Raw genomic sequence first — 16,698 nt, forward strand, 5'->3', positions numbered from 1 at the left:
GACAGATAGATATCAAAAGGAATAAATATTCACATGGGTCACATTTTTAATCTTTAACATTACTTTATAGTGAACTCTGAACAATGAAGTAAAGCCTTTCTTCACATTTATTTCATGGCGAAAATTGTCTGTACATGCTCTTCCAAGAACTTATTTTTTCCATCTCCCCTCTCTTTCAGGGCCAGAAAAGTAAGAAGGTGTGAGATGCCCACTTACCTATTTCTTTACTTCTGCTACTTTCATAGGGTTCATTTATTCCAGGAAAAGCTTTTAGTTTGGCACTCAGTCTTTCCCCTTTGGTGACACCACTCTCTGGGGGGAAAAAAAGAAAAGTTGAAGACAAATAACATTTTGTTATGTTCTGTGAAATCATGACACAAGAACAACATAAATTCAGCTACTATCTGTCAAACAAGATTTGGATGAAACCGTCTTTTCATGATGGATACAGTACTCATTTGTATTAGTGGTGATTAAAACACAACAGACACTGTGTCCACATGTGTGTGTGAGAAATAAAAAAATTATATATAAATATATATATACAAGCCTTATTTATTTTACTTCAGCATAAACACATTAAAATATTTCTGCTTCAAATGCTGACATTTCAGTTGCTTATAAATTACAGACACATTTTGGAGTTAAAATAAGCACGGTAAATATAAACGGTGTCACAATGTATATGGACATTTCATATGTCTGTGTGCTTACTCCTAGATTGGTATGATCCACCTGTTGAACGCTCTCAAGGTTAAACACAACACTAACTTTGCTTTTAATTTAACGAGTATGTACGGCATGTGCTGCCTGCCTGGCAGGCAGGCACTGTTCGTGTATACAGACCATCCTGGCCCTGCCTCTCGCTGTAAACACGGTGCTGGCAGCTGAGTTTGCAGCGGGGCCCCATGGAATGTGTCAGCTCCGAGGGCTGCCTCGTGCCCAGACAACGTCAGATTAACATTCTCTTGCCACAGCAGTGTTCCAGACACTTTAAATATTCTGTTCACCTCTGAATCTCTTTTTCACGTTCACGGCAAGCTTGCAATCTCGTCTGCCGCAACATATTTTTATGCAGTTATTTTTCTCCTAGGAGAAAAAGTTTGGCTTGGTATGTTTACAAGGGAAACCAAGCAGCCAAACACAAGCGTGCTCGTTTACAACATCAAACAATGCTGCTATTAAAAGTCCTCCATCTGTAAGGAGGAAAAATGGTTTTCATTCAGCAAACATTAATTACAATTCTGGACTTGGTGACACATTTCCATTGTCTTATTTACTACAAATGTTGTTTTCATAAATATTGTTACTATTTGAAGAAAGAAAATCTTCCACAAAGATGACAAACCTTTATTTCTTTATAAATACTATGGCAGATTCAATCTACCCAGCCCCAACTGGAAGACAATGTCTCTGCTCCAGAAAAGACCTAATACATGCAGCCACACGTCAAACAGTTAATAGGTTTACAAGATATAGATTATGGTTGTAACTTCAAAGTACTGAAAATCTACTTTAATGTACACCACCAATGTAGATCAATTCTGACTGACAGGTTCCATGGAAGCAGTGGTAGCTTAATGAAGGATTTGAAGAAACTGAAAGAAATCAATGGGTTTGACTCAGGGCACCAAACAAAGGGCTGCAAAATCATTTAAGGGTTGCCTCTTGATTTCAGTGGGCTCTGGCCAGGCCAGCGCAGTAAGGAGGAAAGCGCCAAGCTTCCGAGATGGTGTTTAGAGGAGAATACAAAATGTTTAACAGAGAAAAAAAGAGTAGGATAGGAGTGGAAGGAAAAACAATTTACAGGGTGATGAATAAAGCTGGAAGAAACAGTAAAGAGATGCAAAGATAGGGATGATTACAGCATTAGGTATGACTACATACAGGCATGATTACAGAAACCAGACTACGAGAAGGCTGAATTAGTCAAGAGAAACTCCATAGGTTTAATTGGTTGGTTCCAGGAAGCATGAAGCCAGTATAGTGAAAATAAAAGAGGAAGAAGATGGCATATCAAAGGTTTTCAGCTGTGAAGGAGGAATACATGTGAGTTTTAGTGATACTACCAGACAAAGCTGAAGGATTTGATGTTAACCGAAACAAGAAAAAAACGATGGGAGACAAATCAAAATGTCCAAGATAAACATAATACCCCAAATTTACCTTCCATTTCACTGCTCTAAAGCAAACAGTTGAAAACAGAAGCTTTTCTGAACATCCTAGAACCCATAAGTGTTCTAAGGGCTACATACAAAAAGGTAAAAAAGCAGCAAGTCCAAAAGTGGAAGCCATATTTTGCCTCCTTTTCTCTCTGCTCTCTAGTGGTTTTGCAACCTTCAAAGTGCCTAAACCTCACTGCTTGCCCCCACGTAGCTTTGAAGTTCCCCAAGCACTTATTGCTATGATTGACTTCCCCCAAACGGCCATCCGGAGCAGCAAGATGCCTGCAGGACGTTCAGTGTTCAACCCTGGTGCCTAAGCTCCCCTTTCAGTTTATGAACCGATGGAACTGTGAGGGCTGTTAAGCCTTTCACACAAATATCACCTTTTCAGCTTCAAACTTAATTCCATTGCACAAACGCATTATTTACTGCCAGTTTAATAAACTGAACCAGCTTACCAAAGGGTTACATTAATGCTAGAAATAGAAATTAGCTTAAAAATCTAAACTGGCTTATTGTCCATACAAAAGAACAATGCGATGCTTAGGGAAGAGCATCAAAAGCAGAGCAAGCATATACTCTCCAAGCTCTCCAAGAAAAACTTCCTAGCCTCCAACAATCTGCCTATCTGCACAGCCTGCAACAATCTGCAGGCAAGCATGTGTTTGGGGGAAGGGAGTGACTCCTCATATGTAATAATGGATTGATGGATTTCTTCTCCAAGAACTTTTTCAGTCTTCCCTTGAGCCTCGGTGAAATTCCTGCATCTGTAACAAACTGAGGTATGAATTCCACCTTTCGTTTACTTTGAACCGACCAACCTTGCCCCACGTTGCCACAGAAAGGAACACGCTGCCTATTCTGCTCTGCATCACATCCCCCCAAATGCTGTGAGTGGCAGCAGGCTGCACTGAAGCAAAATACTGATATGTCTAAAACTAACCAACCCAGTAAACACCTCTTCTTGAGCAGATCAGCAAAGTAATGCAGGTCGCCTTACCCCATATGACTACTATATCTACAGCAAGAATGAAGGGAATGTTACTATCTCTTTTGGTATCAACCAACCATTAGTGTAAATTAAGCTAATATGCAAAACCACATCACATCTGCATGGACTGCACGATGGTCTGAGCATCCCTAAAGAAGTGGAAGAAAAGCACCTTTCATTTTAAAGTGCATCTGGAAGAGAAAAAGAGCTGGATGACACCATCTGCCTCACAGAATAGCTATAAATTGGAGAGGGGCAGATTTACACTAAACATAAGGAGGAATTTCTTCACCATGAGGGTGGTGAGGCACTGGCACAGGTTGCCCAGAGAAGCTGTGGCTGCCCCATCCCTGGAGGTGTTCAAGGCCAGGTTGGATGGGGCCTTGGGCAGCCTGGTCTGGTGGGAGGTGTCCCTGCCCATGTCAGGGGGGTTGGAACTGGATGATCTTTAAGGGCCCTTCCAACCCAAACCACTCTATGATTCTAAATAGATGTCAGACAGTAGCTCAGGGAGCGAAAGGTCTGGCTTCAATGCCTTCCTTCACCTGCGGGAGTTCAAACCCACATTTCCGTCTTTCAGGGAGAATGTCCTAGCTGTTGAGCCGTTTACGTAGGGCTTTTCTTGTCACTCTGCCATGGGATACAGGATTTCACTGCCAGTATGGCAGGTAATAGAAATTCTGCTGACTGCATAATGTGATCTGCCAGAAGTTTAAATCTCATATTGAAATTATTTTTCATAATTTATTCTATTTACAGATAAATAATCTATATGTTTTTATTTAGAATACGTACATAATTTGGCCAAAGATTTTATATGCGTACCAGCTTTTGGATTACGGTAATGAAACTAACTTTAGAGAAAGTAACACACAGAAAAAGACAAAGGTAACATTGAGACAAAGGACAAGAATACAAACTCTGGATGAAAGGCTTTTTTGTAGAGTTTTTTCTCTACTTTTTCTCTACTAATATTACAGCTTTGAGTCTTAACATCTGATTGCACTTGCAACCAAAGGACTATGCAACTATGGTAGGACTCGATGATCCTGTGGGTCTTTTCCAACCTTGTGATTCTGTGATTCTGTGACTACAGGTAGACATTTCTCAAACTATAAATGAATTCTATCTGCGTTACCCTAGTAGCTGTACAAACACATGCTCCTCATTAAAGAAAGTTTTTGAATAATGGAAGATCAGTGCTGAACTAAATTGCTCTCTCTGTATCCCAGAAAACTCCCACTGCAATTAATACGTGCTCATTATCTATTTATGTATTGTACTTTTATTTAAAAGGTATGTTATTACTGTAGCTGGTGTGGAAGCCGGTCCTGGTGTACTTGCTCTGAGTTTTTAATGTGGACACAGACACATAAACTGACTGCAGGACCACGGCTCTAGATTTCAGTTGAAAAAGTAACAGGAACTGATTAAGTAGAGACAGTCAATATATTTTCAAGATATTTACTCTGTAAAATGATTACACGACTGGGATTATCATGATGACATTATCTTCCCCTCAGTTTGTGCACAATAGCATTAAATGGCAGCTATGTGTATAAATAATACAGTTTACAGTCTTCTATCTGCTACAGTGCATTCCTTCCTCTCATTTTTTTAAAAGTCATGCCCATAACGTTATATTTAGGATAATTAATAATTAAATTATTGCATACAATGTTCTGTTCATTCAGGTTTCTTCAGCTTCCATACAAGAACTAATTTGACCTGAATCTTCTACATACAATTTTAAAAAAGAATCGAAAATATAAAACTTATTTTTTAAAAAATGGTTCATTTTTTAAGGCAGAATACTGAATGAAGCACCATTCTGCGAGATTAGACCTATTTTGGAATAATCCCATTTTAAGCAGCGATACCTAGCAAAAATGATTTTAAATCTTTGTGGTCTGGTACTTCCTACTTAGGAAGATAGCTGTGTGTTTATCACTTCAGATATAAAATAATGGATTTTATGTGTTACTTTTTAAAGGACTCTCACTAGTTGCAATTACAGTGATGAGACTACTGCTTCAAGAGTTCTTTCAGTAACACAAATGACATAAATTAGAGTTGTTAGTACTGTTTTAATCACCAGGAAGAAGGTAGCAAAGCGCAACATGATTTGGTAATCTACCTCCTCTGTAAAGTGTTTGAATAACAAAGTGCATCGTGGGCTCATGCTTTCGAAGACTGCAGACGCTTCACTAAATCCAGAATGTGCTTAAATGCAGCTCCGTGCATCTTTTGTACTCGGGATGAAGACACCATCTTTAGAGAAGAGAGGGTTTGGTTTGACCAAAGAGAACAGTAAGATCAGCATAGCAGGCAGAGTATTCCACTAAAACTGAGAAATACCATGGGAAGCAGATCCAATTTTTAACCCTATGTTTTTTTTTTTCATTTGAAATTCTGTTTAACAAAAATTGTTTCTGGTGTGTCAGTTAAGCTACCTCCTTAGGGTGAGTTCAGATGCAGAAGACAGATTAACATGTTCTCTTCTCTCAAGTGTTTTCCCTGTTGGTTTATAAAAAGAAAGGTTTGAGGTTTTTCTGTACCCACAACCAATGGAACCATCCCACCACAATCTGTAATTAATGAGGCATCAACAGGCACATAAAATCTAGAAAATATAAGTGATCATGAAGTCCTGGCTGCAGGATAACACAAGAATCTTTTGCCTTAATCACAGTGAAGATTACTTGAGCTACTTATTACCTTAGCATCAATAACGAGCTTGCGTATTATATGAGGAGACCCTTGCGTGATGGTAAAGGGTGTTTTAATATGGGATGTTTGGGATGGACAAACCCATTTTGCCACTGGCATCATCATAGGTGAAAAGAAAAGAGAAAAGATACATAAATTATTTTTGTGCCATTTCCTTCCCAAACTCATCTGGACAGGCTCAGGTATCAAGGCGAATGCAAAGTGCTCAGCCTTTCATCTGTCACTGCCTCTCTGGGCTCCTGTCCGAGACTGCACGGCTCCTCTCAGACAGCACAAAACTCTCCTCTCATCCAGTACAAAACCTCCCATTCAGAGAGCAGAGCAAATGCAGAGACCAAGCAAACACTATTATGGTAATGTATTCCTTAAAGACATACTTTACCCTGTCTATGAAAGGCTTTATACTATTGCACAGTAAAAATCTCTTACGGCAGTAAAAACGACAATATGTCCTAACTTCCAAATCCTGGATGTTAGTATCACACCTCTGCGAGATAAAAAAGTGAGTAGGAAAACAAGAAAAATATATGAAAAAGGAAATCTTTGAGAATCCAGACCTACTGTGAGGTCCCTTCAGGTTTTTAAGGTTTTGGGGGTTTGTGTTTTGGATTTTTTTTTCTCCTTTTTTTTTAAATGAAAAAGAATTTTCACAGAATCACAGAATAACCAGGTTGGAAGAGACCCACCGGATCATCGAGTCCAACCGTTCCTATCAAACACTAAACCATATCCCTCAGCACCTTGTCCACCCGTGCCTTAAACACCTCCAGGGAAGGTGACTCAACCACCTCCCTGGGCAGCCTGTTCCAGTGCCCAATGACCCTTTCTGTAAAGAACTTTTTCCTAATGTCCAGCCTAAACCTCCCCTGGCGGAGCTTGAGGCCATTCCCTCTTGTCCTGTCCCCTGTCACTTGGGAGAAGAGGCCAGCACCCTCCTCTCTAAAACGTCCTTTCAGGTAGTTGTAGAGAGCAATGAGGTCACCCCTCAGCCTCCTCTTCTCTAGGCTAAACAACCCCAGCTCTCTCAGCCGCTCCTCATAAGGCCTGTTCTCCAGCCCCTTCACCAGCTTTGTTGCTCTTCTCTGGACTCGTTCCAGAGCCTCAACATCCTTCTTGTGGTAAGGGGCCCAGAACTGAAGACAGGATTCGAGGAGCGGTCTCACCAGTGCCGAGTCCAGAGGGAGAATAACCTCCCTGGACCTGCTGGTCACGCCGTTTCTGATCCAAGCCAAGATGCCATTGGCCTTCTTGGCCACCTGGGCCACTGCTGGCTCATGTTCAGTCGCTGTCAACCAACACCCCCAGGTCCCTCTCCTCCAGGCAGCTTTCTAGACAGACTTCTCCTAGTCTGTAGCACTGCACAGGGTTGTTGTGCCCCAAGTGCAGGACCCGGCATTTGGCCTTGTTAAACCTCATGCCATTGGACTCTGCCCAGCAGTCCAGCCTGTTCAGATCCCTTTGCAGAGCCTCCCAACCCTCCAGCAGATCAACACTTCCACCCAGCTTAGTGTTTGTCCGCAAACTTGCTAAGGGTGCACTCGATGCCTTCATCCAGATCATTGATAAAGACATTGAACAGGACTGGACCCAGCACTGAGCCCTGGGGAACCCCACTTGTCACTGGCCTCCAGCTGGATTTCACACCATTTACCACCACTCTCTGGGCCCGGCCAGCCAACCAGTTTTCCACCCAGGAGAGTGTGCACCTGTCCAGCCCAGAGGCTGACAGTTTCTCAAGCAGAACGCTGTGAGAAACTGTGTCAAAGGCTTTACTGAAGTCCAGGAAGACCACATCCAGCAGCCGAGTCACTTTGTCATAGAAGGCGATCAGGTTAGTTTGGCAAGACCTGCCTTTCATGAACCCGTGTTGACTGGGCCTGATCACCCGGTTCTCTTGCATGTGCTTCATGACAGCACTCAAGATCACCTGCTCCATGACTTTCCCTGGCACTGAGGTCAGACTGACAGGCCTGTAGTTTCCTGGATCCTCCCTGCGGCCCTTCTTGTAGGTGGGCACGACATCAGCCAGCCTCCAGTCCAGTGGGATTTCCCCAGTCTTCCAGGACTGTTGGAAGATGATGGAAAGGGGTTTGGCCAGCACATCCGCCAGCTCCTTCAGTACCCTAGGGTGAATCCCGTCCGGCCCCATAGACTTGTGGCTGTCCAGTCGGGCTAGCAAGGCTCTGACCACCTCCTCTTGGATCACGGGAGCCTCATTATGCTCCTCTAGCTCCTGGGTTTGTACACAGACGGAACGACCCTCCTTACAACTAAAGACTGAGGCAAAGAAGGCATTAAGTACCTCAGCCTTTTCCTCATCCCCTGTTACTGTTGTTCCTTCTGTGTCCAATAGGGACTGTATGGTCTCCCTAGTCCTCCTTTTATTATTTATGTATTTGTAGAAAGATTTTTTATTATCTTTCACAGACTTGGCCAATCCAATTTCTAGCTGAGCCTTAGCCCTTCTGATTTTTTCCCTACACAATCTCACTTCCCTCCTGTAGTCCACCCAAGAGGCCTGTCCCTTCTTCCACAGCCCATAAACATTTCTCTTTTTCTTGATATCCCTCAAGATCTCTCTATTCAACCAAGCTGGCTTTCTCCCCTGCCGGCTTTTTTTCCGGACCACGGGGATGGCTTTCTCCTGAGCTGCTAGGACCACCCTTTTGAAGAGCTCCCAGCCCTCCTGGGCTCCCTTGCCCTTGAGTACTGTCTCCCATGAGACTTCGCCAACCAGCCTTCTGAAGAGATCAAAGTCTGCCCTCTGGAAATTTAATGCTACCGTCTTGCTAACCACCCTCTTCACTTCACCTAGAACAGAAAACCCTACCATCTCATGATCGCTTAGTCCTAGGCGTCCACCTACTGCCACATCCCCCACAAGGCCTTCTCTGTTCACCAACAGCAGGTCCAGGAGGGCACCCTCCCTTGTTGGTTCATTCACCAGCTGTGCGAGGAAGTTGTCTCCCACGCACTCCAGGAACCTCCTAGACTGCTTCCTTTCTGCTGTATTGTACACCCAGCAGATATCAGGCAGATTGAAGTCTCCCACAAGAACGAGAGGCATTGATCTAGAGATTGACCGCAGCTGTTTATAGAAGAGCTCATCAATTTTAAGAGAGTGTAGCAATGTCATCTGCTTCCAACATGAGTCAAAAAGACTAAAAGTCATAAACCTGATATTTGTGAGGAGAAGAAAATTTCACTTTTTATAGTAAGAGTGAACCAATGTGATTTTGGATAGACATTTTAGATTTAATGCTTATATTTCTGAAAGACAAGGGCAGGGTAACTGATCATGATCAAGATGGCTTTTTTTCATGGTCTCTGTTTTTCCATTCTGTCTACCACTCGCGCATACACAATCATATTCTTCAAATCATGCTTTAGTGCATCTCATCTCATGCTCCTTCTGTTTTAATATATATTCGCAAAGTAGGAGGTGTTCTATCAAGCACAGACCCCGATGACTTAGTTCTCTTCCCTCTTAGTTCTCTCTTTAAAAGCAATTTTAGATCATATTTCCTAAAGAAATGAAGCCTAAACTATTAATATTTGTAAAATAAATAACAAATTAATATTTGTAAAATAAATAACAAAATTTGTAAAATAAATAACAAATTGTCCCAATATGGGACAAAATACTCAGGGAAAAAATATCTCTTCAGAATGCCAGTAAATATGGGGACAGGGAGATGGTAAGAGGAAAGAAATAAAACAAGCATCATACCTAAAATAACCTGAATGCACACACACTTCATTTAGCCTAGTAAGTACTTTAATTCAGCTAGTAAGTACTACTAAGGAGGATTCCATGCTTCACTGGGTTTAGTGACGATGGCAAATCCTTCATACAATGTAGGAAATTGATCCCTTTATGTCTTGGCAAAACCACCAGAAAAGATTAATCTTAAAATGTATATAAATGTTTTTTTTTTTTTTTTTAATTTTGAAGCCATTAATTTATCAAAAGTGTACTAAGATTCTGAAAGAAAATAACCCATGTTTATATTTCATGTGTGTCTTCACATGGGCCATGTAGAGAAATTTCTTACACTGCAAAATACAGACTCATAACCCAAGTGAATAATGCCTAACATTGGACAAAATAATGTTTGGGTCTTTGGCTTTTTCTCTATTATTCTCAGTAAAAGGTACACAAACTACAACATAGTCCTTAACATCTGCTGCTGCAAGCATGCAGCCTCTTCACTGATAGGGTTCCCCAGAGCCAACATTACCAGTTAAAACATGTGTAATGCCTTTCACTCCTAAAAAATACGTACAATTAGTACAGCTCATAACAACTTTCAATTAGGAATTCAAGCAGAAAGTTAACTCCACACTCAGCACAGAGCCTTCTTTGTACCTGTGCTTGTTTGCTGAGTCATTTCCAGAAAAGTTGGATCTTTAGCACTGAATTTGTATAGAAGAGACTTCTTAGACAGACTTGTTCCCAAACTGTTTGTTTCCATTCTTTCATGAATTTGACATAATATCTTGCACAACAATATAAGAATTATTGATAGGACAAATTCAAGGTCAATTCCAACCCTGCTTAATCTCTCATCCTATTTATGTTAGCATCCTAAATACCTGCATTTGCTCTTCTCCCATGATTATTGCTCTTCTCCTCTGGCTCTGGAGGGAAAGAATTAGAATTACTAGACTTTGCAGACAAAGTTTCTCACAAGTTCAACTTCACTGCGGGGGGGGAAGGGATGTTTTTTATTTTAATTTTTTTTAAAGAAGACAATTCTCAATAGCTATTTCTATCTTTAAAAGAAGTAATGACGAAATGGTAGTTTGCGGGATTAATGTTGTCTTAGCATCTTTCCAGCTTGGTCATTATTTATAACCTCTTTTACTAAATTAATGACTCACACTCTCTGCACAACATGTCCATTTTTCACTAACGAGGGTAGGGATAATTACAAAATTCAGAAGACCTTTTGTGACATTTGCCTGTATGCTTGATGCAATGTTTTGCCTTTGCCTGCTCCCAATGCTGCTCTTCATTTCTATTTACCATAAGCCAAAGCCGATCTCCACTTCATGACAGAAAACAGGGACGGATGCTGTCTCACGCTGTTATTTTGCTGGCATCTCTAACTGGCCACCAGGTCACTGGGCTTATGTAACGAGAATCCAGAAAAGTTTCCATTCCTCTCTTTTACCAAAAGGAGGAATTTCACCTCAAGAATTACTTTGGCCTGAGGCCCAGAAAAGGTAAAATTCAATACTAGGTGAAAGATTTTTTTTCTGTGCATCAAGAAATGATTTAAAATGTTCTCTAGTGAAACCACTGAGCTGAAAAAGGCATGAGATCTCGCTCAAACATCCAACACTGATTATTAACCATAATAATCTGCTCAGGAGAGCAGTCTCCAGAAATGTAACAGCATTCTAAGGTCGTTTTAAGATTATACAATTTCCATGACTTTCCATGACCCTACAGAATTGGATACATGAAGGAAAGCATCTGCTGTGTAGGTGGAGAAATAAGATTACCAAATAAGAAAAAAAAAATCCATAAATTATTTCTCTGTAAAGGGAAGAGAAGAGAGGCAAGAATTTATAGGGGCTATCTTTTTATGAGGCCCACTGACAGTAAGATAAACCAAACACAGAATACAAAGAAACCATTTCCCATTTGGGTCAAAATGGATTTTTCTGCCAGGCAGCTGAAGTAGCCTGAAGTCTGCTCGTTTCCTTAGAGCAGCAGCAGGGAACAGTCAGGTTTAACATTATGGACATTTCACGGATTTAATACTGGGAGGGAAAAATCATTAGGCCTGCAACATGTAGACTACCTAGTGCAGAAAAGACAAAGCAGGCCAGTTTCCAGACTTACACTGCCAGAGTTTTACATTTACGAAAGTCAGCATCATAAATCTATAAGAGCAGACAGACTTAGTGGTGAGAGAGTAGGCTTTCCTCTGTGGAAGACTAGTACTTTAATTCTGCTGTACTGGGAAAAGGGTAAGAAGGAGCTCAAAGATAATAAGGAGAAGACATCTGTACTACAGAGCTGGTTGCGCAAAACCGCCTCTTGAGCTTTTAATGAACACCTAATGTATTAGACTAAATGTTGGGCACAAAATTCCTTTTTGTCCATGTTAAATAAAGACATTAATTCCTCTTTTTCATGGCTTACATGTTTTGTTTTGTTATAATAAATGCTTCTTTACAGTAAATATTCCAAAGTTAATGGCATAAAAATGTTCAAGTTCCAAGTTAATGAAATAAAAGTGTTCAAGTCCACAAAACTGAAAACAAGTGGAAATTTAGGTTTAGAAATACACTGAGATCCGTATACAAAGCACAAATCTTAGACCAAATCCAGGCTGCTATACCAACTGAAGTTTCATACAGCAACGAGATAATCAAAAAGCATGAAACAAAATTTGTGAAGTACTGGCATATTATTCAGTGTATATTTGTGTGCATTTCAGAATGTAAGGAGGTTTTACAAACACCTTAGGAAAAACTATTTTCTCTAGGTTCCTGATAAACCTGAAATTTAAAGCAGAGGCATTAAGTACTTACCAGCACCAGCACTTCCTTCTCCGCGGCTACGTGCACTGCCATCTCTGCCAGATTTAATGCGCTGGAAAACAGTGAAAAAAGTTTGAAAAAAACAGAACAAAACCCCCATTTAGTAACTTACATTAGAGATAACTATTGAAAATGTAACTTACCTTATTAATAAAACAGGAGAGCAACATTAAACTAAGCTTACTATACTATAACTAATAAACTTTGGGGTTTTTCAATGCACAAAATTGTTAAAATGTGTGTTAAATCCAATGTTTACATAAAACGAGTTCTATGAAATTCAAACAGAATAGCTCAATGAATTATTTCTCTTCAGATAAAATTTATACAAGGAATGTACATAAAAATAGCTCAGATGTACCTTTGTAAAGTACAGCTGAAAAAACAGGCAACATAGCCCTTCTCGCACAGGTTCAAAGTGGCCTTTGCCCATTAACATCTTGTAAATCCCACAAGCATTTTATTATTGTAAAGATTCAAGGGTGGGGGGAAGTAAGGAAATCTATAAAAAGAACTATTCACCCCACAGATCTTAAATTTTGAATACTTGGCACAGCACTGTACAGCAAAATTTAATTGGCTGTTGAGTGTTAAATGCAAGATAAAGGTGAAGGTAAATACTTTAAAGCTGTGTTTAAAAAGTCAGCGCTCTCACAGTGAGGAAGGTACCATAAACATCTTCCAGCTGTGTTTTTTTTTAGTGTTATTTGAAAACGTTAACAGTTTATCAAAGCAATGCCTCTGTATCACATGGCTGACTTGGCTTCTCCTGGCAAAATACAAAATTTCTCATGCATGTGTCTTGTCAATTACAAAAAGGTCCATCTCGGTATGGGACTTTCTGATGGGTTGGTATAAAAACTTGGTGTTTAAAGCACTCGGCTCTTAATAAAGTAATCTCTGCATCTCATTTCAAAATACAAATTCAGGATCTGATTAAAACACATGTGCACTTCCTAACCATGTATTCAGGTCAACTATTGTAGCTTCTTCACTCATTTTTCAACAGAAAAATGTAATGGAGTCTGGCAAAGTTCAATGACACAGAAGAAGTGAAAGAACTTCCAAGATTCATGCCAACAGAAAAAGTAAGAACCCTTATATCAAAACTCACAGGAGTCAGACAGAAAAGCAGTAAGCTTAGCGTGAAACCAGTCTTGGCACAATCCTACTGGGGACCAGAATTTCTCATACTTTTTATTTATATTGGGAAGTCCTCAAGTCTAAAGTGTGTTCTCTGAATTCTGGATTAAATATCCTTTTCACAGTCCAGTGAAGGAGCATATATCAGTCCTTCAGGAAGCATGTTCAGACTCTCCAAATGTTGAGCGACAGGCAACAAGTCTGCTAGTGGAAGCTTCTAGCCAGAAGGCAGCAGTCCCTATATGATAGTGCCCTCATGGCATTTACATCCTAGGACTTTACTCCAAAAATATTATAGAAGCACTACAGCTTATGCATACGACTAATCCCTGTAAAGTTCCAAGTGAGTAGTTTGTAAGTCATCTAAGTTTCTAAGCAGACCTTTAAGCTACGTCCATTGATTTCCATTCTAAAGATGCCTATTTCTCTCCCATGACTGCAAAAGAAATTTAGGATGATTAGTCCAGATGTAGATGCCTGGAGGTGAAGGCAGTTAAGTCCTCCCCAGTGTTTGCACCTATCATCACTGCTTCGCACCACACCCCATCAGTCCCTTATTTTCAGTCATTAAGCTCACTTAACAGAAATAAATAGTAAGCTGCATATACATCAGTGCCAAGGAGGTTGCGTGAACTTTTACACTATTACCTGTTTTTTTTTAAAAAACTGAAATGTGAAAAACTAAGATTAATGCAGTAAAAAAAAAAAACAAAACCAAAAACCAACCCACCAACATATGAAGGTTTCAGTAAAAATCCAGTGCTATGAGAGGCAGGGAGAAAAGTTTCTGCAAGGAATGAACCCCACAGATGTTCCTAGATTCTTGGCTGGGAGTATTTAACAACTTGTCTATATTTGAGAACTGAGTGAAATAAGTACTCCAGGATATTTATTTTGGTATAAATTCCATGTGGATATACTTATTCTGGAAAAACAATACCAGAATAGCAAATTTTGATAAATTTCTACAGCAGGACAAAGTCTGCGTGCAGGCTTTGAGATGCAAGTACATTACGCCACCATTTATCTATTTTCTCTTTACTGGGTGCAACTGGGAAATCATGGGTTAGTCTAAAATTGGGAGCAGGAATTGAACTGCATCTGGTATTGCTAACTGAAACCAGTGTTCCTATTGGAAACTTTGGCCGTGAAATATTAAAATTTAATAATTTTAGAACCTGAAAGTATGGTTTATAACTACATGCACTCATGGATGACTGGAGGAATTAGGACAAAAAAAAAATCTCGTAATTTCCAAAGCCAGATGGTAGACATAAAACTAAAAAACCACACACAGAGAAACCAACCAAGCAAACTCCAAACCAGGGGATGGGCAACCAGATGTAATACCAGCAACAAACGGGAACTGCAGGGCTATGGTTTGGAAAACAGCTCTGATGTTGAGATTCTGTCACAGAAAGGTACTCAACTTCTAACACAGGATACCAAACTGCAATCTGTTTTATAACTTCTTTATTTCCTTGGTGTCTTTGTTTCTTTTTACATTCACCATGGTGTTGATTTTTAAGAAAGCCGGGTCCTTGGCGGGGCAGAAAAAGTTGTTCCTTTCCTTAGGAGACACTGAAATTGGGAGATTTCAGAGTGTGGGAGATAAGAGAGCCTGAAGAGGGAGATGGGACCATGTCTCCCCATGACAAGGAGGTGCAAGGAGTAGCAGAAAGCAACCGATCGGGCTTCAGAGTTTCTGAAGAGAATGAATGACACCAGGAACCGCAGGGGCAGGATTTTTCTGCCATTCAGAAACTCACTGAGCTTACTCAGACAGGCTGGAGGCATGGGCCGACCTGCAGGAACGAAGTTGACGGATCTAACTAGAAATTTGTTTCACCCCCATTGATGTTGTGGGTTTAAGGGTGTGTGTGGAGTTTGGTTTGGGGGGACCAGGGGAGGTTGTTCTGGTTTATGATTCTTTGGGGTCTTAAAACAATGCTATAGGAAAGTGTTCAGGCAGATCTGCCTTAAAGCTTTTTCTAATCAGAAGTACCAGCATAGATACCCCATTCTCCCCTCTACTCTGCTCTCTTGAGACCCCACCTGGGGTACTGCATCCAGATCTAGGGTCCCCAGGACACGACAGACATGAACCTGTTGGAGTGGGTCCAGAGGAAGAGCCACAGAATTGATCCAAGCACTGGAGCACCTCTGCTATGAGGAAAGGCCAAGAAAGTTGGGGTTCTTCAGCTTGGAAAAGGCTCTATCGTGGCTTCTCAATACTTGCAGAGAGTCTGCAGTAAAGATGGGGTAGACCAAGGCCTATAGTGACAGGACAAGTGGCAACAATTTTAGGATGAAAGAGGATAGACTTAGACTGGACATAAGGAAAGCCATTTTTATGATGAGGGTGGTGAGAAACTAGAAGAGGTTGCCCAGAGAGGCGGTTGATGGCCCATCATTCAAGTATATAAAGGTCAGGTTGGACGGAGCTGTGATCTAGGGAAAGATGTCCCTGCCCATGGCAGGGGAGTTGGACTAGATGATCTTCAAAGGTTCCTTCCAACTCAAATCATTCTACGATTCTGCTTTGCAAGGTTAGTTTTGTGACAGGATAGTCATCAGGCTCTAAAAGAGGAATATTTGAATGTAAAACAGACAGCGAGCTTTCCATGGCTGAATCGTGGTCACTACTGAAGTCTGAACAGTCTAAACCAACTATGCAATAACTTGTGCTACCATGCATCTGTCCGGGATTCCATCGATATCTCTGTCATTCAGGTACAACTCAATGAAGACTCTTAACATAATGTAATCAGAACAAAAAAAACCAACATAACAAATGTAATTCCTGTTACTAAAATCTTAAATAATTTAGACTATTTAATATTCTAAATATCTTACTGGTAGCTTCTTCACCACCAGAAAGCACAGAAATTTGTTTTGCAAAGTTCAGTCTTCCAACATGAAACAAACAGGTAACTTGTATTTTATTTTATTTATATATTAAAAAATTAACTTTCTGAAAGGAAAAAAATGTTTTCCTTAGAATTCTCAACATTTGCAGACCGATGGTACATAATCAACACCTTTAGTGTAAAAAATGCTGGAACTCTATGCAAAGAAATAGATAACTTCTCCATCTCCAGAGTCTTCTCT

The 16,698-nt window shown here is 40.4% G+C and overlaps 1 protein-coding gene across 3 annotated transcripts in view; it reads right to left on the reverse strand.

Moving 5' to 3' along the window:
- Nucleotides 1-16,698, reverse strand: part of IFT88 (intraflagellar transport 88) — a 54,186-nt gene that overhangs the window by 709 nt on the left and 36,779 nt on the right. The window contains exons 24-26 of one of the 3 annotated variants that reach the window (XM_069883494.1): nt 12,436-12,496; nt 10,483-10,527; nt 217-312 (exon numbers count right to left, since the gene is read on the reverse strand). In XM_069883494.1, the coding sequence (XP_069739595.1) occupies nt 217-312; nt 10,483-10,527; nt 12,436-12,496 (202 nt within the window). Of the gene's footprint in view, nt 1-216; nt 313-10,350; nt 10,386-10,482; nt 10,528-12,435; nt 12,497-16,698 lie in introns of those variants that run through there. The other 2 variants (XM_069883497.1, XM_069883496.1) reach the window with 2 other exon arrangements.

Source organism: Phaenicophaeus curvirostris, chromosome 1 (assembly GCF_032191515.1).
Source record: "Phaenicophaeus curvirostris isolate KB17595 chromosome 1, BPBGC_Pcur_1.0, whole genome shotgun sequence".
Classification (NCBI taxonomy): Eukaryota; Metazoa; Chordata; class Aves; order Cuculiformes; family Cuculidae; genus Phaenicophaeus; species Phaenicophaeus curvirostris.